Genomic DNA, 26560 nt, shown 5'->3' with positions numbered 1-26560 from the left:
AAAGTATAATGGTATATATAAGTTACTCTATGGTATATGGTATAATGGAGACCTATGGAGACTTGGACCATGGACACAAACCAAACTTGGACAACTATTTTATAAATTGTTATATTTAAAGTTGATTTAAAGCGTGAAAACATACGGTATATTTAAAACTCAACGCAACATTGGCGCAAGATTTAAAAAATTATCTACCAAAGATATTACTTAGTACTTTCAGCTTATGCGGGTGGCAAAATAAGGAACTAGAGAATATTCGATGCAATTTCTTTGTGTTTCCATTGAAAATGGAAATGCGCATGTCTAATGCAATTTAAATTGAATGCTGGCGCCACACCACACCCGCAAATAGATCGTGATTGGCTCAAGGGTTGGACTGGGAAATATTTCGTCTGGCAACACAACCGCCCAATTGTCAAAACAAAATTCCTTTTTCTTCGTGTTGATTCTCTGCATATTATTTTTAGACATTTTAAGTTTTATATCCAATGAAGTTTTTCCGGAAAGATCTTTTGATTTTCATTTTGAGGTGATAACCGGTGAAAATGTTGATAAGACGGGTGCACAGGCGCGAAGTTTCGCGGTGCATAAGCCTATTCGGCGCGGGGCACCGTCAGTTTTCGAGTCGCTTAGATGCCCTGGATCATGAAGAGAAGCTGGCCGGGTGCTTGGAGAAGCTGCCGTCGGAGGCGAAGGTGGTGATATGCGGCGGGGGAGTGATGGGGGCGGCGGTGGCGTACCACCTGGCGAAAAGAGGCTGGGGCGACAAGACTATACTTATCGAAAAAGAGAAGTAAGCGTTTTTGAATAAATTAACTATTGTAACGTAAAAATCTGCCGCTTAAGCCTTATTTGCCGTTTGAGAGTGATTTTTTTGCATATTTAGAATACTTTTATAGCTAGTGCTGCCAAATGTGTCGTAAATGGGTGATATGATAATTGTTCATTGATTTTTTTATGCCAATTCGATAGGTAGTGACAGTTGTGCATCTGGCGATAGATGGTCGGTTTCGTAGTTGCATTAACAATTGCATAGTTAAGGAATTTGCTTCTTGTCACCTTCTGAGACTTCCTTTCAATGCTTTAGACAGTTTGAGCAAAATGCTGGCCTGTTGTGCAAAAGTGCAATAGCAGTGAAAATAGATGAATCAATACAAAGAAATCTTAAGCACCTGTGGATATGAAGGTAGATTTGTAATTTTAGTATTGATTCGTTTGGTTTTATTTTCATTTACTTAATTAAGATTTTAAACTTATGACAGATAAAGAAATTACTTTGGAAGAATATTTTATTAAGCTCTCAATGACTTTAATTGATTTAAACAATTTTATTTCTGTATTGAGGGTCCTTTTGAATCAATGATGGGTAGTTTGATATGGTATTTATTTATCTGTCAACATTAATAATTATTTCTCTTACTCTTGTTTACTTAAATTTTATAAAATATTTTTCTATGATCAGACTTTCATACTATTTTATCGCAGTGGCAGAACTAGGATTTTGGTTTGGGACTCAAATGCTTTTGTGCGGATGTAAGGGGTGGAGATTGGGGGAGGGGAGGGGCAGCTTGAACCCCTTCCCCCCCCCCTACTGAAGTGGTCACCAAAGATTTTTTCATGTATGATTTGTATTTAATTTCTATTATTTTTACTACATAGTTTATGTTATTGCATAAAAGGTAAAAATATTGATCCAGACAAATGGCTCAAAAATATGGGAACACGACTTTATTGTCTAAGGTGTAAGAGCATACACATATTTTTTTAGCCTGGTAATGTATATATATTTATGCCCTTGACTGTACATTGCATTGCTGAATCTTTGCAATTTCTATAATTTTGCGTGTTTTTGCCTTTGCGACTTTTACGTTGTCATTGTATTAATTTAGTAAATAACTAGATTTTTTAAAATAGGTAATAGCTTCTGCCTGCACCTTTATTTTCCTTCCTAGGACTAAAATAGCCAGATCTCTATATAATATCTAACTATGCCCTATAAAGTGCTGTGTCAAGAGGTAACGGAAAATATTTTTTTCTATAAGACAATCTTCGTCTCAGAGTGTACTAGTAGTCCATCATTCGAACTTTGTTGTTGGTTTTTGACCGACTACTTGGTTTGTCATGGGCGGCACTATCATTTAGAGCCACAAGCAAACAAACAAAACCAAGTATTTGGTTAAAAATCAACAAAAAAGTCCAAATGATGGACCACGAGTACACCAAGTCGAAGATGGTCTTATAGAGAAGTTTGTTGTTTTTTGGATGACATGAGTTGAGATGTAAAGCTTTGATTAGAAATAATAGACTAAATACTAAATTACAATAGGGTATTTGACTCTAATGGTAATGGTATTTGACGCATGGTAAAAATATTTTACACCATGCATGAAATAAAGCAGCAGAAGATTAATAAAGAAACGTAGACAGCAGTTATTTTTTTTAGACATAATTTCTATTTTAAAACTCGTATAAAACTATTAAGGGGCCCACTGACTATCAGTCCACCGGACGTTATCGGTCTGTCAGTTAGAACAAAAATTTGACAGTTCCGAAGAACTGACAGGCCAATATCGTCCGGCGGACTGATAGTCAGTGGGCCCCTTTAAGAGTAGGTAATTTGATTGTGACGTCACATGGGTAAATTTTTTTTTCGCGATTTCGTGGTTGGTCCCATAGGAATAAAGTTGCTCAGTATAATCCCGAAACCTCCCTGACAACGGGAATGCACTTATTTTTTAGCCACCCTGTATAAAGCAGTTTAAGCGTGAAGGTAACAGATAGAAACGAAGAGTTACTTTTGCTTTTATAAATGTTATAATATGAAGTAGGGATAAACTATTTGTATTTATCATCACAGGGTCGGCGCCGGCAGCCGCTGGCACTCCTCTGGGCTCATCGGTGCTTTCAAACCGTCCCTCGCTCAGGTCAATCTGGCGCAGTCCTCCATCAAACTCCTTGAGGAGTTGGAGGCAGCTGGACGGAACACGGGATGGAAGCAGTGCGGGTCCCTGCTGCTGGCGAGGAATAGGGATCGTATGACGGTGTATAGGAGGATGAAGAGTCAGTCCGTGTACGTAAATATACCCACTATCAGGGGTGCCGAACTCCTCGCTTCGGGCAAACTCGGCGTCGTTCGGCTCAGCATTGCTCCGAGCAATTATCAGGGTTGGCACAACTTGACGTCCCTTTGCGTGCATGACCACAGATAAGATTATGACTTGAATTTTGACAACCCTAAATAGCCGAAAGGGATAGCATGACCCTGAACCGCTGTCAAACCTCGGTTTTGTAGGAAGTTCCCTTTCTGTACAATTATTTATTATACTATTATTTATTCTGTGCCACTATGAAAGACAAATTGACTTGACTTGATTGACATTGCGAAAAACAAATCAAAAGTTTAATAACGCCCTACGCTATGTGCCAAGAAAATCCATTTTATGCCTAAATGCCATGCATCATTTTGGATAGGAGCTCGCACTCTTCAAACTGTTTAAACGATCCACCGCAACTAGCTCTCACTTAAAAAAAAAACCGCACCGCAGACAGATAGACCGACTCACACTTGGCCGGTTTTCTTAAACAACTTTACAATTACAAAATTTATCATACAGTTCATGGGGCATCCCTTGCGAGCTAGTCTCCTCCGCTCGCTGCCGGGAGCTCTGCCCCCTCCTGAACGTAGAAGACATCTTGGGCGGCCTTTGGATACCTGGCGACGGCGTAGCGGACCCTCATCTCGTTTGCATGGCGCTTATGAGAGAGGCTGTAGCCAAGGGTAAGTGGTGATGAAGTCTTGAAAGGGGAAGGGGGGTGAACTTGGAAGAAATTTTCTGTTCGGTTCTCTGTTCGTATTCGCTTTTCGCTACATATAGTACCGGCCAATGTATCACCTCCATGTTTTTACGGTATAACTTTTTTTTTTAGTTTGTGAGATAAATTGGTCTCATGTAATGGTTTTTTCATAGAGGTGTTTTTTAATGTATTGTTAACTTTTGAGGCAACAATTTGAGGCTCAATATATTTACCTAAATAAAAATTCAATCCAACATGTAATAGAGTCATTAGCCTGCGATCGAACAGTATGATTTTGAAAACCATTTTTGTATACAATTGTATGGTGAAAATTGCGGGTGTCTAAATACTTTTGAGCGGTAGTGTAAATGACAGACTATCCACGGCTTAGAACTTGACATTATTTGGAATAAGTAACGAATGTCCTCAGGTGTAGGCGTAATGGAGAACTGCTCTATAACCGCCGTGCACTCCAAAGACGACCGAGTGGCGGGCGTAGACACCAGCCATGGGTCCATTCAGTGCGAACACTTCGTCAACTGCGCAGGCTTCTGGGCGAGGCAGGTGAGTTATAAATAAATATAGATACATAGATATAATTAGACATTATTACACAAATTGACTTAAGTCCCACAGAAAGCTCAATAAGGGTCAAGCCATAAAATTAAAACAAAATTTCAAATTTCAATATTAAACTTGTTTTTATTAACACGCTTTTCCGCGGCGACCTAATGGTCGACTTGTATGTAACTATGTAATGGAATCTAAGGTACTAATTTAACCGTCTTCCAAGGATCGTGGCGTCATGAAAATTGGCAGCTGTATGTAGTTCTAATGACAATACAATAATATGGTACTGTCGAACTGATCTGATGATGGAGCCGGAAGATATGAACTGGAACTTCATGATGGAAATTTAACCATCTTCCCGGTTTCCGATGAAACTGAAAATTTGCATATGCATGTAAGTCGGGTGACAATGTAATATTATGGTACCATCAAGCTGATCTGATGATGAAGACAATGTTTGGTGTTTTTAGAATTGTCTCCATTAGTATTAGTTGCCTGTGGAAAAAAAGTACAGTCAGCGATAAAAGCTTGCACCAAAAATGAAATTTTTGCCAAAAAACTTATTTTAAGCATACTCTATATTTCCAAAATTAATTCATTAGCTCAAATTGTTCTCCTTTAACCTGTATAACTACGCATTCTACCATAAAATGAGTTGCACGCGGCACGCACTACCTCATCTGTTATATGTACGATACGCCTCATTAGATCAAGAGGCGAGGGCGCACTGAGTTCAAAATTTATTAGAAATTGAAATCGGGAACATTCCGCCGGCCTTTGTAAATGTTTTTTTTTTAAATTAAAAGGTGGGTCAGCTAGCGAAGCCCCAAGTGAAGGTGCCTCTACTGCCGTGCGAGCATTATTATCTGCACACGAAGCCGATTGATGGACTCGATCCTATGACACCAGGTAATACTAATTTTTTTTTATGTTTCGTTAAAAACCGACCAAGTGCGAGTCGGAATCGCGCATGAAGTTTTACCATTACGCAAAAAAACGGCATAAAAATCACGTTTGTTGTATATGCTCACCCCACTTAAATATTTATATTATTTTGTTTTTAATATTTGTTGTTATAGCGGCAACACCGAGATACAGCCTGGTGACAGACAGACGGACAGTGGAGTCCACAGATTTAATATATACGCTAGATGACGCAAATACAACGATTTGTATTGAAACCAAGCGTGCCGACTTTTTCATACATCATTTACGCATAATATAATTTTAAAATTACTTATCTGTGATAGGAAATATGTTCTTGCCTTTGGGTGCTCGCAATCTTTGGGCTGTTGCAGTTAATTATCATGCAACGAAGCATTTTTTAAGTTTTCACGGATGTCCGGCTGCAACAACTGACGCGCGTGGACTGTAAAGAGCGACGGTCAACCTCGACGCTTGGTCGGGGTTCGGATACGCGAAGTAGATTCATTTGCGTATTCTATAGTATATTTATTTCTGTCGTGGAATCTTAGTAATAGGGTCCCGTTTTCACCCTTTGGGCACGGAACCCTAAGAACAAAGGATTACTCTTCCAACTGATGTTGATCACTAATTTTATGAATTGTTGTAGTTGAGATGAAATGTTATTTCCTCAGTGGTACGAGACCCGGACGGCTACATATATTTGAGGGAGAGGGACGGTTGCATTCTAGCGGGCGGGTTTGAACCTGTCGCGAAGCCTGTCAACGAGGAAGAAAGTAAGGACCTGTGCTCGCATATGGGGCATTTTCTATTAAAAGGGACCTTATTGTCGATGGCGCTTACGCCGCACAGCTTCGCGCGGCATTGTATTGATATCGGAGCATCGTTAATAATGGCGTAAGCGCTATCGACAATAAGGTCCCTTTTTATAGAAAATACCACATATGTTTTCGTTTATTTTTTTTTACTTATGTATTTTGACTACTTGAATTCTTTTGATGTTTTGGATGGAAATTATGGAGTATATTAACTGCCATTAAAAAGTGATGGAGTGCTGTTTGTAAATAATATTGGTCCTTGAAGTAAAACATTTTATGTGGGTCTGGGTAGAAACAACGTAATTGGGGACGATTGAAACGTTTCAAACGTCCCCGCGTTTTAATCGTTCCCACACGTAACCGACTAAAATTACAATGAGTAGAAAAATGGTCGCTTAAAATAATACTTCTATTGATTTATTTAATTTGCAAATACTTCATTCCGCGAATATTTGTACCTCCCTTCGTATTATGAAACGTGTAACAAATCTTACTTCATTTGAGACATTTAAAATTTCATCATTAATGGTGAAGTTTGTTCAAAACGGCAATCGATGTATTTGTTTTAGTTGACACGGCGGCCCAAAGATGCGTCCAAGAAGACTGGGACCACTTCCACGTGTTGCTGCAACAGTTGCTGCGTCGCGCCCCGAGCCTCGCTCAAGCGCAATTCCACAAGCTGTGCAACGGACTGGAAGCCTTCTCGCCAGACTGCAAGTGGATCGTCGGCGAGGCGCCCGAGGTAAGTTGCTGTAACTGTTGCTGCAACAGTTGCTGCGCCGCTCCCCGAACCTTGCGCAAGCGCAATTCCACAAGCTGTGCAACGGACTGGAAGCCTTCTCGCCAGACTGCAAGTGGATCGTCGGCGAGGCGCCCGAGGTAAGTTGCTGTAACTGTTGCTGCAACAGTTGCTGCGCCGCTCCCCGAACCTTGCGCAAGCGCAATTCCACAAGCTGTGCAACGGACTGGAAGCCTTCTCGCCAGACTGCAAGTGGATCGTCGGCGAGGCGCCCGAGGTAAGTTGCTGTAACTGTTGCTGCAACAGTTGCTGCGCCGCTCCCCGAACCTTGCGCAAGCGCAATTCCACAAGCTGTGCAACGGACTGGAAGCCTTCTCGCCAGACTGCAAGTGGATCGTCGGCGAGGCGCCCGAGGTAAGTTGCTGTAACTGTTGCTGCAACAGTTGCTGCGCCGCTCCCCGAACCTTGCGCAAGCGCAATTCCACAAGCTGTGCAACGGACTGGAAGCCTTCTCGCCAGACTGCAAGTGGATCGTCGGCGAGGCGCCCGAGGTAAGTTGCTGTAACTGTTGCTGCAACAGTTGCTGCGCCGCTCCCCGAACCTTGCGCAAGCGCAATTCCACAAGCTGTGCAACGGACTGGAAGCCTTCTCGCCAGACTGCAAGTGGATCGTCGGCGAGGCGCCCGAGGTAAGTTGCTGTAACTGTTGCTGCAACAGTTGCTGCGCCGCTCCCCGAACCTTGCGCAAGCGCAATTCCACAAGCTGTGCAACGGACTGGAAGCCTTCTCGCCAGACTGCAAGTGGATCGTCGGCGAGGCGCCCGAGGTAAGTTGCTGTAACTGTTGCTGCAACAGTTGCTGCGCCGCTCCCCGAACCTTGCGCAAGCGCAATTCCACAAGCTGTGCAACGGACTGGAAGCCTTCTCGCCAGACTGCAAGTGGATCGTCGGCGAGGCGCCCGAGGTAAGTTGCTGTAACTGTTGCTGCAACAGTTGCTGCGCCGCTCCCCGAACCTTGCGCAAGCGCAATGCCACAAGCTGTGCAACGGACTGCAACGAGGCGCCCGAGGTGAGTGTTTTATACATAGATAGATGGGCGATTTTTAGTTCAAGACCAGTATCTTCAAACTAGCTAATCAAGACCAAACCCCTGAAAATATCTTCAGACAGTAATCAAGACCCGGAATCCCTGAAGTCAGACCCCACACTCTTCTTCTTTTTTTTTCTTGTGGATCTTTAGACAGATACAGACCTGGAAACAGAAACCTTTAACGGGTATGAGGGACTTGGAAGAGCTTGGAAACTCAGCGCTTTCGGCTCGTTCGATCTCGCGGAGCTTGGCCGTGTCCGTGCGCTAAATTCGTGACATCGAACGTTCCGCGGGCGCTGTCAGCGACCTGAAGATGATACAAGAAGATTAGAAGATGCAGAAGAATCTGTGGAACTTCTGTGGTTCTCCCATTTTGTAAAAATCAATAGTGTAGATAAAAACCGGCCGCACGAAGAGTTTCGTATCATTACGCAAACAACGGCAAAAAAATCACGTTTGTTGTTTGGGAGCCCCACTTCAATATTTATTTTCTTTTTTTTGTATTTGTTGTTATAGCGTCAACAGAAATACATCTTCATCTGAAAATTTCAACTGTCTACCTATCACGGTTCATGAGATACAGCCTGGTGACAGACGGACAGCGAAGTCTTAGTAATAGGGTCCTCTTTTTACCCTTTGGATACGGAACCCTAAAAATCACTAATGTTTAAGACTAACGGCCGTATTCGAACAATGCTTATAAGATGTCGCAGCGATACGATACCGATCTGTCAGTGTCATAAGTGACATTTCTTCAACCAGAAATTTCACTTTTAACAAGATATGTAGAAAGGGCTATTATTGAAAAAGCATTAACCTGCTACCGATTCGAAGTCGAAGCGATTGGTACTAATGGGTCAAATTCAGCCTTAAAATGTTTGCTCCCACAGATGTTCAATTACCATGTAGCGGCCGGCATGAAGACCGTAGGCATATCAGCGGCCGGCGGCGTAGCCGAGGCGACCGTAGAACAACTCACGGACGGCTACACGCGCTACGACATGCACGAGCTCGATATCAACCGGTTCTTGGGTCTGCACAACAACAAGCGCTTCCTGAGGGACCGGGTCAAAGAGGTGCCTGGTCAGTTCATACTTATATACTTGTCTACACGCTACGGCGTAGCCGAGGCGACCGTAGAACAACTCACGGACGGCTACACGCGCTACGACATGCACGAGCTCGATATCAACTGGTTCTTGGGTCTGCACAACAACAAGCGCTTCCTGAGGGACCGGATTAAGAGGAGGTGCCTCAGTTCATACTTGAAAATACTATTTCTGATACTTTATTCTATTGGTCATAGCAGTAAGGCAGTGGAGAATGACACAGGAAGATAGTTACAGAAATCCTCTAACAAGTGCCAATGAAGTCTATGCTTGGTTAGGATAAAGACTATTAAACTATTATGAAGAGAATTAAGTTAGTTAAATAGCTAGTGCCTAGCTAATTTGTTCAGTCAGAGATTCCTATTTTCCTATTTGCTGAAATAATATCCCCCCATCATTAAGATGCCTTAAAAAAAAACACTCGAGTTTAATTACAAAAAACACCTTTTAAATAAACAAATTTTAGGAATTACGGGTACGGGTACTTGGTTGCAGATTACCGGATTTAGTCTGTATATGCATGAATATCTCATCATATGGTAGGACATTTACTACTGCTGTATTTGTTAATACTACACATACACACTAACACTCACCACACCTTCACATCCCTTCTTCTTCTTCCAGTGCCATCTCCTACCGGAGGTCGGCTATCAAACATCAAACATTTATTCAGCAAATAGGCCACAAGGACACTTTTACATGTCAATTTTTACAAACAATAAAATTAACCCAAAATTACAAAAAATAATTACATAAATATAAATGTTAAATTACACAAGAAAATAATAATAATAAAAACTATACAAATAACAGAAGTACTAAAATTGTTTAAGAGATGTAAAAGTCTCTAGGTGTCAGAGATTAAATGTATGTAATAAAAAAAAGATCATCAAATTATCCAGAGATGTAAAGGGTCTCCAAGACTTGAATTGTTATATAATTAATAAAAAGACAAGATATTAAATCAGACAAACAGACAAGAACCGAATGAAGTGCCTCACGTTAATGCCACTCAAAAGTAAAGTTACATAGGTAAAATGAAACCCGTGTAAACTTAAACAGACCGGTCTCCACAAACAGCACCCGTTCACGAGTATGACGCGTATCTCAGCCATCGTCTCCCTCAACCTTCATTCGGTAAAGTGGCGACCCGATCAACGACGCCACCGTAAGCAAAGACTTTTAAGCGAGCATGACATGTTCAAGTTGCCGGGCTGTATTAATATATATCATGAGGGCTATACGAACTTTAGACCAGGGACCGGCCCGCTATCCCTTATCGGGGTTTTATAAGGGTATTGCAGAAGGCTTAACTCACCATACCCTTTGCCAGACGAAACCCTTTGTTTTGCTTTTAAAAACCCTTATATAAAGCTACCACATTTGAGTAATCGGTAGCCCAAATACCCTTACAAAACTCTTATCATCCGCTCACCAACACCTTGCATATTGCTTATAAGGGTTAGCCTTATAAAGGGCTTCCCTTTTAGCATATAAGCGTGCTAATTTAAGTCGTCTACCTTGTTCATAAAGCACACATTACTTCGAATCCGAGCGATCGTCGGCGGCGACGGCGGCGTTCTTTGACTAGGCACGTATTTTCTTTCCTTTTCATACACTACAGTAGATATATACCAATCCTGTCTCTTTCTCGCAAAGGGAAACCTTTATAAAAAGCGCTTAAAGATAAGGGTAACCCTTATTAAGAGCTAGCCTTATTTTTGGTTAGCTTTTCGGTAAGGGTTAGTCAAAGGTAAGGGTATGAATGGGCTTGCAGTTCCAAAGGGAAAGTCTTTCAATGTGATAGCCGTGTTTAAGTGTCGCCCATTGAAAGGGTTTTATCGCGGAAAGGGTTGTCCGGTCCCTGCTTTAGACGCAGCCGCGCGGAATAATGAGCGTGTGCTCTGTTTGAACCATGTTCGGAGATCTTTGAGCCATGAGTTACGTCTTCGTCCGGATGATCTTTTACCTTGGATCTTTCCTTGGATAATGAGTTGAAGGAGTTCATATTTCTCGTTTCGCATGATATGACCAAAGATAGATATAACTCCGTAATAGATGGATACAGTCTAAGGAAAAAACGTGCCTCGAAAATCACGAAAATTTGATTCTCGATCAGAGGGCGCCACTAGTTTTGGCCTACACTCGTATAGAGGGCGTTGACGGTTTCGTTTGTTATTTATAATTTTAAAGCATATCAGTGAAAGAACATGGGTCAAAATCATAAAAATAATTAATGCAAATAAAAAAAAATCATTTATCCATATTTAAATACATTTTATCGTATTTTTATAAATATTTATTTTTAGTTTTAAAGTGTGTCGATAGATGGCAGTGAATTTACTGGGGTTACAAAATTTACTATGACAGTACCGCTCTAGTATAAGTTACTCTATGATATGACCAAAGTACTTGCGTTTTTTGAATATCTTTAAAACCTCGAACTCTTTATTTACTAACTGCAGCACTCTTTCGTTAGTTACTCTATCCGTCCATGATATTTTCAGAATTCTTCTGTACACACACATTTCGAAAGCCTCCAAGCGTTTACACATATTCTTGGTCAGTGTCCACGATTCTACTCCATACAGAAGAACCGAGAAAACATAGCACCGTGCTAAACGCACCCTAGTAAAAATCCTCAACGAACGGTTGCAGAGAAGATGTCTGAGCTTCATGAAAGCGTTACGCGCCTGTTCAATGAGGGCTAACGCGTATGAATTCGCCGCTAGGGGCGCTAGTGTAGATGGTGGTCTTTTCCATAGTTCGAAATGTCAAATGTCATTTGTCACTTCAATGACTGACAGCTGTTCTATAGTCTTTTGCATGGAGACTATATAAAGGAGCCAAATCTCTATGTATGAAAAGTGTCCATCAAAAAACAGTAATTAGGCGGCGCCACCATACACCGAAATACTACCAAAAACAACCTACGTAATTTGGTCGGGTTATTTGTTGCCTTATATGGTTCATGTTATACTCATGTCCCAGAGCCTAACTAGCGCCACCGGAGAGATTAGGAACTATTATTTAAAGCTGAAAGCGGTTACTTTTGCAACAATTCTGCCATAAGAGATTGGCATCCTTTCTATACCATCCATAGTCTTTTGGACCACCATCAACAGAGGCGCCAACTGGTGAGCAAAAAAACGATAGCCCTCATTCGACACTTGATTTCAAAGTTGTGATCACTCTGGTCGTTTACAATGCATCCCTTCACATCCCCACGACACTTCTATTCTATTCAGACATTATAATGGCAATTTTATTAGAAATATGCCAATTATTCATTACTATTATAACAATATTGTTTTTAACACGCTTTTATTAGGTCGACCTGTATGTAACTAACTATGTATTGGAATCTAAGGTAACTAATTTAACCATCTTCCCGGTTAAAATAGTTTGCAATATTATGGTACCATCGAGCTGATCTGATGAAGACAGGAGGTGGTCATAGGAACTCTGTGATAAAACAACGCAACCTAATTGTGTTTGGGGTTTTTAGAATTGTCTCGATGAGTATTAGTTGCATGTGGAAAAAAAGTACAGTCAGCGATAAGAGCTTGTACCAAAAATGAATTTTTTGCCAAAAACTAAATTTGTATCTCTTCTGTTTTTCTATCTATTTAACAGTATAATTATACAATTAAAACAGCTATGTTTTCACAGGGGTCCATTACGGCCTACCGTACCCGTTCTACGAATTTCAAACCGGTCGAAATCTGCGCATGTCCCCCATATTCCCCACACTACGTGACAACGGGGCCGTGTTCGGCCAAGTCATGGGCTACGAGAGGCCCACGTGGTTCGAGCCCGTCGGTGAGTGTGAACCGTATTACTCCTACAAGCTTTTAACCCTTAAACGCATATTGTTGCCAAATGTATACAAAGCATTGGACGGCTCACAGATTCAACAGTAAAAAAATAAAATGGGTTCCAAAAATAAAAAATCATGCATTTAAGGTTAAGAGCCCGGTAACGATATTAGAGCAAAATGTAAAATTGATAGATTTAGTCGTTGAAATTGTACACCTTTTGTTATGTAATATCTAAATAACAAGTATTGGTTTCTATTAGCACGTCTTCTCATCTTGCCTTTTAATAATGAGGTCGCGAGCGTGCGTCACCGGTGATATATGAAGGGGCAGTTTTTAAAAATTCATCAAAATTTATGGTGGTAAATTATACAAAATGATGTATAAAGATCAGTTTCAGCAAATGTTGTAGATTGTTTAAGTATCAAAATTACGTTGAAATTAAGACGCTTCTCAGAGAAATTGTCACTTGTTTTGAAGTAATTTCTGGAGAAAATTTATTTCGTCTAACTTTAATTTACACTACTTCAAAGTCATAATAATAAAAATATAGTCTGTAAAAGGTGGAGTACAGGTTATGTGTAATACAAAATTACCATTTTTAGCTGTCTAAACTTTACGAAATTTACAAATAAAACCGACAAAATCAGTGCTTTACCTAAACGTCCATCAGAAAAATAAAATCGTTACTAATTTAGTGAGTCTGTTTTCAAAAAAAATATCTGTAAAACGGCAAGATGAGAAGACGTGCTAATGGAAACCAGTACTTGTTATTTCTATTACGTATCAAAAGGTGTACAATTTCACCGAATAAATCTATCAATTTTACATTTTTGCGACTAAAATCGATAACGGGCTCTTAAGAGTCAGCATCTATGACAACGGGGCCGTAATCGGCCAACTCGTGGGCTGCGAGCGGATATATCTTCCGTCGCAAGTTTCGCGCCGCGCCACATCTTTTGTCCCTTTCTAGTTTCCTGGCTTTACGCTGTTAAACTAAAAATTAGACACATACTGGAAGACTTGAAACTCAAAAGGCGGTGAAGAAACGGCTCGCACGGCGTGTCCGATCTCGCGATACTAGGCCGTGCCTTCGTGCTAAATTCGTGACATCGGACGCTCGGTGCAGCTTATACTCTACTGAAGCGACGGCGATCCGAAGAATTATTATTAACTAGCTTTTGCCCGCGGCTTCGACTGCGTGGACTTAGTAACAGCAGCTAAAGTAAGTATAGCGCCTGGAAAAATTCTCATAGCAATAATTCAATTTGAGCATATTATGCACACAAATTAGCAGGCACTTCATTAATTATCTCAATTCCAACCCGCTTTTTACTTTCTTAAGGGATGATTTTCGGGATAAAAACTATCGTATGTCCTTCTCAGAGACTCAACCTATCTCTATGCCAAATGTCATCTAAATCGATTCAGCGGTTTAAGCGTGAAGAGGCAACACACAGACAGAAAGACAGACAGACAGACTTTCGTATTTATAATATTAGTATGGATTATACATATTTATTTTCACCACACCAGCTCTTAAGGGTCTCCGGCAAGCTCGGTTCGCCATACAAACGTAGTTCCGCTCTCATTTTAAAACTACGTGTTGGATTGTAAATAACTTTGCACATACAATGACATGAGGTATATCTATGTCTGTTATTAGTTTATGTAGCTTCAGATACCATAGTTATATAAATACAGCGAATTTAAGTTTTTCATACAAAACTTGTTAGCTCTATTTCGTTTGTTTTATAAACTGGAGCTAAATAAACTAATTTCAGACCTAGATATACCTCATGTCATTGTACGTGCAAAGTTCCATTACAATCCAATACGTAGTTTTAAAATGAGAGCGGAACTACGTTTGTATGGGAAGGTGCAATTCGGCCGAGCTTGCCAGGGACTCTTAAAAAATCTATTCTTAAAAAAAACGGAGAAAGTTTCATTCCGTCCTCAAACTTGATGCTAATTTTGAGTTATTTCCTCATCTTGGCACGAAGTTGACTTTTAAATGATGATTTTGAATAAACAATCGTAAGTGTTCATTTACTTTTGAATTTAATGTGTGATGTTTTACTGTATTAGTGTTTTCCTCGAGTTGGCGTGGTGGAATTTTTTGTGTTTCATTCGGTAGCAAAGTTTGTTTAAGCCTTGTGCCTTGAAACCATCGCAACGCACAGGATTCCACTTTTTGAACCACTCGCTACGCTCGGGTATCAATATTACACGGTACGAGGGACTAAACAACACAAATGACTATTATTTCTTGAATTAAATTAAAACTTGTCTGATAAATTTGTAAGTGTGAAATTTTTTAATGTTAGATTGACTGTAAGTAAGCTGTTCTCGCTGAATTTTATTGACTAACTAAGATCGTGTTTTATCTGAATATTTTTTAATACTACACTGTATATTACATGCACATTATTCTTTATATCTTCTCTGTAATCATCATTCAGTTAATAACGACATTTGTACAAGTCATATAAATATATTAAACCGGATCACTCACGTTTATAAAGTCGATGATTGCTCGACATGTTTCGCTCCATAACGAGGAGCATCTTCAATGAGCGAGTCATTACAAATTGTATTTTAATAAAAACTATGATGATAACAAAATAACATTGCTAAAATTCTTACATATTACATTCCGCAGAAAAATCACCCGACGACACGCTTAGGCCTCGTCCGTTCAAGATCGCCCACACTATGACGTTCGGTAAACCGCATTGGTTTGACACAGTGCAGCGCGAGTACTGGGCCTGTAGAGGGGCCGTGGGCCTCGCGGATTACTCCTCCTTCACGAAGATAGACCTGCAGGTAATATGACACACTACTCGATCTCATGGCGCCCTCACAAACGGCAAAGAGGATGAAACGCCGGAGTGGGTTCTCCCTATAGGAGCGGCGAGTCCCCCCCCCCCCCCCATCAATGGTCTCCCCACGGCCGGGGGACGGTGCGCAAAAGTCAGGAAAACTGCCGGTTTATGTATTTAAGTATTTCCTTTTTAAAATGAGTTTAATACAAAATGAACTACAGTACCGCTCAAAAGTATTTAGGCACCCGCAATTTGCACCATACAATTGTATACAAAAACTATTTTCAAAATCATACTGTTCGATCGCAGGCAAATGACTCTCATACATGTTGGATTGAATTTTTTATTTAAGTTAATATATTGAGCCACAAATTGTTGCAAAAGACATCCTTTAAAATTTCGAGTTTACTTTATGCAACGATTTAAAAAATCCTTTGTACTAGTTCATACAAAATAAAACGATTACTGGAAAACGATTTATGGACTTTTTTACACTTGCCATTTGGTAAATAGGCAATGTACACGAATATTCTGCACATCATTTTGAAGCTCGATATGTCTGTTAAATTAAAAAAGTAAACGCCACAAAAAACTGTTACCCGACTGCGACTTAGCGGTATAATTCTAAAAGTTGATTTTGTATATATGGAAAAAATTACGAGTGCCTAAACAGTTTTGAGCAGTAGTGTATATATTCACATCTTGCAATGTGTGAATGAGTTGAAAAAAAGCTTTAATAGATTTGACGCTCATGTGCATCATCGACATAAACACTTACGATTTCTCCGACAGTCTAAAGGTCGCGAGGTCGTCGATCTGCTCCAATACCTGTGCTCCAATGACGTGGACGTGCCTGTCGGCTCCATCATACACACGGGCATGCAGAACGACAGGGGCGGTTACGAGAACGATTGCAGCCTAGCCAGGATATCGGACAACCAGTGAGTGTTTTCACATTAACACTTACAATAGGGAATATTACGTGAAACCACAGACATAAATATACCGTAGAAGACGCAAATGCATCTACTTGGCGTGTCCGAACCCCGACCAAGCGTCGAGGTTGACCGCCGCTCTTTACAGTCCACGCGCGTCAGTTGTTGCAGCCGGACGTCCGTGAAAACTTAAAAAAAGCTTCGTTGCATAATAATTAGAAACCGTCAGCGCCATCTATCCGAGAGTAGGCCAAAGGTAGAGGCGCCACCTGTTCGAGAATCAAATTTTCTTGATTTTCGAGGCACGTTTTTTCCTTAGACTATATCCATCTATTACGGAGTTATATCTATCTTTGCTTGACATAAAGTCACCCTTGATTTATTTCCAGCTACATGATGATCGCCCCGACGATCCAACAAACCCGCTGCAAGGTGTGGATAAAGCGTCACCTGCCCCGCGACGGCTCCGTGACGCTCTCCGACGTGACGCCGATGTACACCGCCATCTGCGTCATGGGTCCCTTCACTAGGAACCTCATGTCCGAGCTCACGGACACGGATCTGTCGCCGAGCAACTTCCCGTTCTTCACCTTTAAGGTGGGATTTTATGATGCCCACAGAAATAAATATACCATACGCAAATGCATCTACTTCGCGTGTCCGAAACCCCGACCAAGCGTCGAGGTTGACCGTCGCTCTTTACAGTCCACGCGCGTCAGTTGTTGCAGCCGGACGTCCGTGAAAACTTAAAAAAATGCTTTGTTGCATGATAATTAACTGCAACAGCCCAAAAATTGCGAGCACCCAAAGGCAAGAACATATTTCCTATCACAGATAAGTAATTTTAAAATTATATTATGCGTAAATTTTGTATGAAAATGTCGGCACGATTGGTTTCAATACAAATCGTGGTATTTGCGTCATCTACCGTATATTAAATGTGAATCATGGCGTGAAAAAAATTAATTTACGGTAGAACTTCGAATTATACAGGGTGGCTAAAAAAATTGTGCATTCCCGTTGCCAGGGAGGTTTTGGGATTATACTGAGCAACTTTTACTATGGGACCAACCACGAAATCGCGAAAATTTGACTGTTTCATACATTTTGGCTGGTCCATTTTCAATGGGGAGTAAATTTTCTTTTCGCGATTTCGTGGTTGTGGTCCCATAGTAAAAGTTGCTCAGTATAATCCCAAAACCTCCCTGGCAAAGAGAATGTTATTTTATAACTATTATAAAAAAACGTTTCTGTTAAGGCATTTTTGGTTAAGAGGGCTTTCTACTCCTGTAATGAATTTTTAATTGAAAACATGTATTTTATATGTAATTATTCTTGAATGGAAAATGTGATATAATGATAAAAAACTTGTTATAATTTTTATATTATTTTTAAGTAATATTACTGGACATTTAAGTAAATTTCTTGTTTGACACACACACTAATTGTAAATATTAATTTAGTGCATGGTGCATGCTAATTGCTATTAGCAAACAATACTGAATTTCGTATGCCCTTGGGTACGACATAGTGGAACATTTTTTTCTTTTTTACCGTCATATGCAATATCATGTTGTGTACACATATGATCGACGAATAAATAATTTGTTTGTTTGTTTTCAGGAATTAGACGTGGGTCTGGCGAACGGCATCAGAGCCATGAATCTGACTCACACCGGCGAACTTGGCTACGTACTCTACATACCTAACGAGGTAAGTTAAACTGTATGAGACTTGATGACGTACGTACGAATTTTATAAAGTTTTTCAGATATTCCTATATCTAAGAAAGAGATAAAAAATATCATCGACTTTGAGAAGGGGCTAACTCAAAATTTTACTTTTTTTACTAATGGTATTTTTTGTACATTGTCCTTCACACACATTTTTACATTACAGTACTTTTTTTTCGCCATGTCGGGGTTGGTCCCATAGTAAAAGTTGCTCAGTATAATCCCAAAACCTCCCTGTTAACGGGAATGCACTTATTTTTTAGCCTTGTCTAACATCCACATACTTTTTAGGGTTCCGTACCCAAAGGGTAAAAACGGGACCCTATTACTAAGACTCCGCTGTCCGTCTGTCTGTCCGTCTGTCACCAGGCTGTATCTCATGAACCGTGATAGCTAGACAGTTGAAATTTTCACAGATGGTGTATTTCTGTTGCCGCTATAACAACGAATACTAAAAACAGAATAAAATGAATATTTAAGGGGGGCTCCCATACAACAAACGTGATTTTTTTGTCGTTTTTTACGTAATGGTACGGAACCCTTCGTGCGCGAGTCCGACTCGCACTTGGCCGGTTTTTTTCAGTTCGCGCTGCACGTCTATCAACGCATCATGGCGGCCGGCGCCAAGTATGGCATAAGTCACGTCGGCTACTACGCGTCGCGCGCGCTACGCGTGGAGAAGTTCTTCGCATTCTGGGGACAAGACCTGGACACTACCACCACGCCTTTGGAGTGCGGGAGGACTTGGCGTGTCAAATTCCAGGTATATTACGAGAATAGCCCTTTTGTTTAAGTAAGACGTTTGAGGGGGACATTAAAAAAAAAACTGATTTTATAAGACATATTAATATGAGTGGGCATGGCGCGTCAAATTCCAGGTGAATTAAAAAGTAGTTTAATGATGGTAATTTTAGAGGGTATTTTTAAAAGAGTAATTTAAAAAATAATAAAGAGGAATAAGCCAAGGCTATTACGCGTCGCGCGCGCTCCGAGTGGAGAAGTTCTTCGCGTTCTGGGGCCAAGACCTGGACACTACCACCACGCCTTTGGAGTGCGGGAGGACTTGGCGTGTCAAATTCCAGGTATATTACGAGAATAGCCCTTTTGTTTAAGTAAGACGTTTGAGGGGGACATTAAAAAAAAAACTGATTTTATAAGACATATTAATATGAGTGGGCATGGCGCGTCAAATTCCAGGTGAATTAAAAAGTAGTTTAATGATGGTAATTTTTGAGGGTATTTTTAAAAGAGTAATTTAAAAAATAATAAAGAGGAATAAGCCAAGGCTATTACGCGTCGCGCGCGCTCCGAGTGGAGAAGTTCTTCGCGTTCTGGGGCCAAGACCTGCACACTACCACCACGCCTTTGGAGTGCGGGAGGACTTGGCGTGTCAAATTCCAGGTTAATTAAAAAATAGTTAAATGATGGTAATTTTTGAGGGTATTTTTAAAAGAGAAATTTTAAAAATAATAAAGTGAGGAATGAGCCACGGCTACTACGCGGCTGTGACGCAATTGAACGTAAATTTTTCCAACCCTAATAAATGCTTGTTGTAACGCTGAGCCGAACGGAGCCGAGAGCGCCCGAAAGGTCCAGTGTCACCCTACTGCTGCTACTTAAGCCGACAGCGCCAATTCTTCTCGTTCAATGTAAACGGGGTTACGTAGTTCCGTGTTTTAACCTTTGTACCTATTCCTAGACTACGATATTACTGCAAGAAATCCTCAAATGGGGTTGGCCGGTCGAAGTGTTTAGCAGATGGCGCCAGCACAGCTTGCCCTGTCTGTTGCCTGTTTTTTTAATGCCATGGATGCCAGCCCTTTAAGACAAAACTCATAGAAAATGGGGCAAGCTATGATGGTGGCATCTCTGCAAACCTTTGACAGTTGCCAACGCCATTGTACAGTCGCCATCAGATATATCGGAGCGGCCGAGGTGCTCTAACGCCTTGACAATAGAGGCGTGTTCAGATATTTGTGAGCACCTTGGCCGCTCCGATATATCTGATGGCGACTGTACATTTTCGAACACAGAAAGACATCCCGTTCATCGGTCGCGCGGCGCTGGAGCGCCAACGCTCCGAGGGCATCCGTCGGCAATACGTTCAGCTGTTACTGACGGACCACGAGCACGAGCTGGACCCGTGGTGCTGGGGCGGCGAGCCCATCTACCGCGACGGCGTGCAGTGCGGCTCCACCACCACCACCAGCCACGGCTTCACCTTCAAGAAACAGGTACAACTGTTACTGACACCACAGATTATATAATAGTTCTTACGAACAGATACTTATCTATAAACTGAAATAAATATCATATACGAAGGAAAAAATGCCCAAAGCCTCCAGTGTCCGGAGCTGGAACCATACTGTTCTACCTTAGAGATGGCCAGGGGGCGCCACAAGCCTTCGGGAATTGTCATATACTTGGAAATTTCGATCCGTGGCCGGATAGCCGAGCGGTTCAGGCACCTGTCCGGGTAAACGGGGTACGCTGGTTCGTTTCCAGCTCTGGACACTGGAGGCTTTGGTCATTTTTTCCTTCGTATATGATATTTATTTCAGTTTATAGTTTAAATAGTAGTGTGTCTACTTGGAAAACCACAAATTAAAATATTTTCATAGAAAATAATTTAATTTGTTCTTAGAGATACTTATATCTCAAAGAAAACGCAAATACCTACCGTTTTGATACCTACACAAAAATACAATGGAGTGACCTTCAACTTCAACGCGCGGCCGCTTCCCGCACCGCGCGCGCCGATACAACGCTAGGGTTGCCGACGCTTCTTTCAAACACTTAGGTGTCTTAGGTAGATATCTAACTATAAATGTGTCGTATAAAACATTACCTATATATTTAAAACAATTTAATAGTACCTACGTAGCTTGTAACTATCTTAAAAATAATAACAGTAGGTGTAAGTACCTATATTGAGAATGTCTACTTACTTTTCCTCATCTGTCGAAAAAGGAAAAAAAACGATATTTTTTATTTGTTTTGTTGTTTCTGCATCCATCCCCACTACAAGCTGTGTTATTTGTTCGTTACGAAGACATTACTTTGGCATAGCGCGCGGTGACGTGCGTGCGTGAGCGCGTGTGGCAACCAACTGGCTAGCTTTAGTACCGCTGGCGGGAAGCGAGTCGTAGGTATAAATCCGAGCTCGCGCGGAGAGTTCCATAGGCCTGCCGACACTGTCATTATCTTATCTGTGGTCGTGCACGCAAAGGGACGTGAAGTTGTGCCAACCCTTAATTGCTCGGAGCAATGCTGGGTCGAACGGAGCCGAGTTTGCCCGAAGCGAGGAGATTCCCACCCCTGATTGTGTGCGCAACTGAAATAAACGGTCACGCTCCCATACTAAATTTGTACTGGAACACTTATTTTTTATTTTACTGTATTTATTGATAATAACGATACAGCTATCATAACAGTTGCCCAATGCGATAGTGTAGCAAAATGTAAACTAGAGACATAATAAAATGTTTATAAAACTATTTCTAAGTATAACATAACACAAACAATAGTAGATTGTGGGGAGCAAAATGACATATTTACGGCGAGGGCGTACAATTGAATCCTAAACGAAGCGAAGGATTCTATAATAGAATCCTGAGCGTAGCTAGGGATTCTAACATAGAATCCTGAGCGTAGTGAGGGATTCAAGTGTTAACGCCCAAGGTGAAAATAATTTTGCTACCATGTGACACATACTGCTTTTCACATCACCTATGAAGAAATTACATACATACATTAGGTTTCAAAACATTATTATTTTAAGCAAAGATCGATACGGACAAAGTGCCAAAAATATGTATACACGACCTTAGTATAGGTAGGTACGTACTCCTGGCACTTTGTCCGTATCGATATTTTCAGACGTGACTGGACTGACAAATTAAAAGTACCTACAGCTCATAATTATGTACCTAATATCTTTTCAAAGACAGCAGCAAACACCTAAAATGATACAATGAAAATCAAGTGCATTATTTTTGTAGATTTTTCTGGTAACAAATTAGCTAAATTAGTACCCTTTTGAACCAAATCTTCGGAAGAACACTATGAAGACTGATATCACTTATATTTATTATTATAAAGTTATTGATTTAAACTAAGTATTTACAAATTTATACTCAATACAGAACTGCATAATTATGCTTTGTGAAATATTTGTACAAAACTTTTTAAATATAAACTTTTTAAATTGCATAGACAAGTATGGTTGTGTTTAAGGAGACCTAAAATGTCAAAATAAAAATTAAATTATTAAAATAATGTTTTTTACGTTTCTTTGTAAATATTACGCTAATTAATTAATTTACTTAATTTAAATATGCTATTAATTAATTTAAAATACGCTAATTACATTTATTGTTTACAATTACAACAAAATATTATTTAAGTTAGAAAATTGTATGCACGTAATCGATTATAAAGAAATTGTAATCGATTATATGCATACTAATTTCATATGTATTTGTGTCAATATTTCATACTGGCAACAAAATGTCCTTGAACAGAAAAGTGCCACTTTGATCCCTCCTAGCAGGGAAGAAAAGTTCCCTTTTCGAATAGGTGATGTGAAAAGTGACTTCGATGAAGTCATTCTCATAACAATGGAACACATCAATCCGGGTAGCAACTTGATTGAGCGTGCGCAGCACGGCTACCGCGAAAACCGAAATTCGCAATTTGCGGGGATCTTTCTCTTTTACTCCAATGAAGGCGTAATTAGAGAGACAGAGAAAAATGCCCGCAATTTGCGAACTTCGATTTTCGCGGTTATAGCCCAGGGCTCTCGTCCTGTGTGGTGACCTCAATTGTCTATGTCCTCCATAGTTGAGTTGGTTTAAACAATTACGTAATCGAGCGCTTTGCCTTTAGGTGTGTCTCGGCTTCGTCAAGAATCTAGATGAGAATGGCGTCGCGCAACGCGTCACCCACGACTATGTGCTCAGCGGACATTACGAAGTGGACATAGCCGGGATCAGGTAACACACCTTCGTATAATGCCCCCTGTACTGTACACAATCGTCGCGAGCCTAAAACTGACCTAAATCGGAAAAGGGCGATGAGACTAGAAAATCCTCAAAAACCCCGTTATGACGACTGGTCTGGCCTAGTTGGTAGTGACCCCGCCTGTGAAGCCGATGGTCCTGGGTTCGAATCCCGGTAAGGGCATTTATTTGTGTGATGAGCACAGATATTTGTTCCTGAGTCATGGGTGTTTTAAATGTATTTATATATTATATATATCGTTGTCTGAGTACCTATAACACGAGCCTCCTTGGGCTTACCGTGGGACTTAGTCAATCTGTGTAAGAATGTCCCAAAAAAAAATAATGCGAATGCAAAGTCATTATATGTATTAAAAAAATAAAGGTATCTAATGTTGTTACGGTTTTAACACCCCCTGGCACTGACTAAAATAACCGACTTGGTTTCACATTACATCTCAAAACTTTTTTGGAGTAGAAGAACTGCGTTGCGAGACTTGCATCTTTTTACATGTAATGTTTTTATGGGATAATAATTAATCAAAACATTCATATAAAATTCAATTCAATTAGTCTTTGAATAATGTCACAAAATTTCTCAAAAAAAGTCATATACATACTTATAAAACTGTTGTTCGCACAGATACGCAGCCAAAGTGAATCTGCACTCCCCCAACCTGCCCACCAAATACCCTGACAAGGAGCGCGACGTGTACCAGGCGACCAGGAAACACGAGCAACACCTGGGCAGGCACTACCAGCCCTAGTACGAGTATACAGTGACGCACTCTCCCAACCTGCCCACCATGTACCCGGACAAGTAGTACTTGTACCAGGCGACCAGGAAACACGAGCAACACCTGGGCAGGCACTTCCAGCCCTAGTACAAGTATACAGTAACGCACTCCCCCAACCTGCCCACCATGTACCCGGACAAGTAGTACTTGTACCAGGCGACCAGAAAACACGAGCAACACCTGGGCAGGCACTACTAGCCCTAGTACGAGTATACAGTGACGCACTCCCCCAAACTGCCCACCATGTACCCGGACAAGTAGTACTTGTACCAGGCGACCAGGAAACACGAGCAACACCTGGGCAGGCACTACCAGCCCTAGTAAGAGTATACAGTGAAGCACTCCCCCAACCTGCCCACCATGTACCCGGACAAGTAGTACTTGTACCAGGCGACCAGGAAACACGACCTGAGCAGGCCCTAGTTATTCAGTGTATGCTGTTAAAACTTGTCGGAAACTGTCAGAAGAAAGAAAAGAACTGTAATTTTAAAAAGGTAAGTTCCTAATTTGAATCGTTCCGCGTAGGATGTGAGAAATTTCCGAAGTTTCCGAGATAGTGTACATGTACCCGTATTTGTATATAATGTACATGGTTATTGTGTTTAATAACTTTACTAAGAGCGGAGAAGGCTAGTATTTATATATTACTTGGCAATATCAGTTAATATTTGTGTAAATATTTAAAATGTATATAATAATGGTTTGATATTTATATTATCAATAGTGAATTAGAATTGTATTATTTGTAAAATAATGAACAGAAATCAGTACCTTAATACCAAAAAAAGTGATTGTGTGGTTTTATGAAACAACGATGCAAGTGGAACTATCAGTTAACCTTTTGGACGCAAATGACAGATATATATCGGCACCGCAGGTCCAACGCCAGAGACGGTTAATCGGTCAAAGACCACAGAGCAACATAGACCTACGTGCATGTGCATAAAGTTCAATTTCAGTTTTGACATTTCGGTGACGTGGCGTCCGAGTGACAGCTTTTGTGTTTGACACGGCGTCGAAAAGTTTAATATCGCTTACTTATCATACGCGAGTCAAGAGCTAAAGAAACCTGTATAAGTAAGCTCTCCGATAACGCAGAGGTTGTTACGGATCTCACGGTCATGTTACACTGGCTTTCTCGAGATGTCTACACGACCGTGATGTTCGAAAACAAAGTCGTACGTGACCATTAACTTCCTATTATGACATTATTTGCCATTCACCGTAGAATTTGACGGATAAAGTGAGTTTGACTTATTATAACCGTATTTATAATAAGGTCGACTGTGCTTAACATTTTATATGAAATTACAAGCAAAAATCAGCCTTTGTGAATTAAGTATTGTATCCGTTCCGTGATGTTCGAAAACAAAAAGTCGTATGCTTATTTTAAAAACTATGAACAAAGATAGATATAACTCCGTAATAGATGGATACAGTCTAAGGAAAAAACGTGCCTCGTAAATCACGAAAATTTGACTCTCGATCAGATGGCGCCACTAGTTTTGGCCTACACTCGTATAGAGGGCGTTGACTGTTTCGTTTGTTATTAATAATTTTAACGCATACCAGTGAAAGAACATGGGTCAAAATCATATAAAAATAATTGATGCAAATAAAAAAATAATTTATCCATATTTAAATACATTATAACGTATTTTTTTAAATCTTCATTTTTAGTTTTAAAGTATGTCGATAGATGGCAGTGAATTTACAGTGGTTACAAAATTTACTATGACAGTACCACTCTATCTTATTATATCCTCATTGCTATGAACTTTAAGTACTAGAAATAATGTAGAATTTTACTAATGCTGTTATTATGTAATGCGACATGCTGATAGACAGATTAAAAAAATTGGGGCGATATAATAAAAGTTTCACTTTTCGTACATAACTTTGAACCCGCGACCTACGGATTGAAAGTTGCGCGCTCTTACAGCTAGGCCATCAGCGCTTTTTGTTTTCAAATTCAGCAATCAAGTAATTATAATATAACTGTTTATAAAAGATATTGATGATATCTTATATAGGTATGTAATAAAATTTTATAAATTATTTATAAACGACGCCAAGCGTCAATCTTGCCTTATTATGGACTAGGAATTGTGTTATTAGTTGAAATTAAGCAATAAAAGCCAATTATGAGTAGGTAAGTGTAATTTTAATAGGTGATTAATAAATTTTAGATACAATTTGTTGTTTTATTTTTATTCACTCTATTCCACACATTTACATGGGATGTTTATTAGTTCAAACTTCCTCGGCTCTCAATAGTAGTATAATAACCAAAAAATTCACGATAAGAAAAATATGCAAATTACAGGTTATCCTCTGGGACTTGAGTATAACATGAACCATATAAGGCAACAAATAACCCGACCAAATTACGTAGGTTGTTTT

The 26560-nt window shown here is 40.3% G+C and overlaps 1 protein-coding gene across 1 annotated transcript; it reads left to right on the top strand.

Moving 5' to 3' along the window:
* Positions 1–405: 405 nt before the first annotated feature.
* LOC134754580 (pyruvate dehydrogenase phosphatase regulatory subunit, mitochondrial) lies at positions 406–24821 on the top strand. The gene is made up of 17 exons (XM_063690897.1): positions 406–796; positions 2861–3073; positions 3618–3781; positions 4229–4362; positions 5175–5277; positions 5967–6068; positions 6680–6852; positions 8828–9020; positions 12722–12871; positions 15530–15693; positions 16485–16633; positions 17017–17224; positions 18251–18340; positions 18944–19123; positions 20394–20594; positions 23248–23354; positions 24004–24821. The coding sequence occupies exons 1-17, from the start codon at positions 549–551 to the stop codon at positions 24125–24127; spliced, it is 2703 nt and encodes a 900-aa protein (XP_063546967.1). The 5' UTR covers positions 406–548; the 3' UTR covers positions 24128–24821.
* The last annotated feature ends 1739 nt before the right edge of the window (positions 24822–26560 follow it).

Source organism: Cydia strobilella, chromosome Z (assembly GCF_947568885.1).
Source record: "Cydia strobilella chromosome Z, ilCydStro3.1, whole genome shotgun sequence".
Classification (NCBI taxonomy): domain Eukaryota; kingdom Metazoa; phylum Arthropoda; class Insecta; order Lepidoptera; family Tortricidae; genus Cydia; species Cydia strobilella.
The sequence above is the reverse complement of the archived record's forward strand: the minus strand, read 5'-3'. Positions and strand labels throughout refer to the sequence as shown.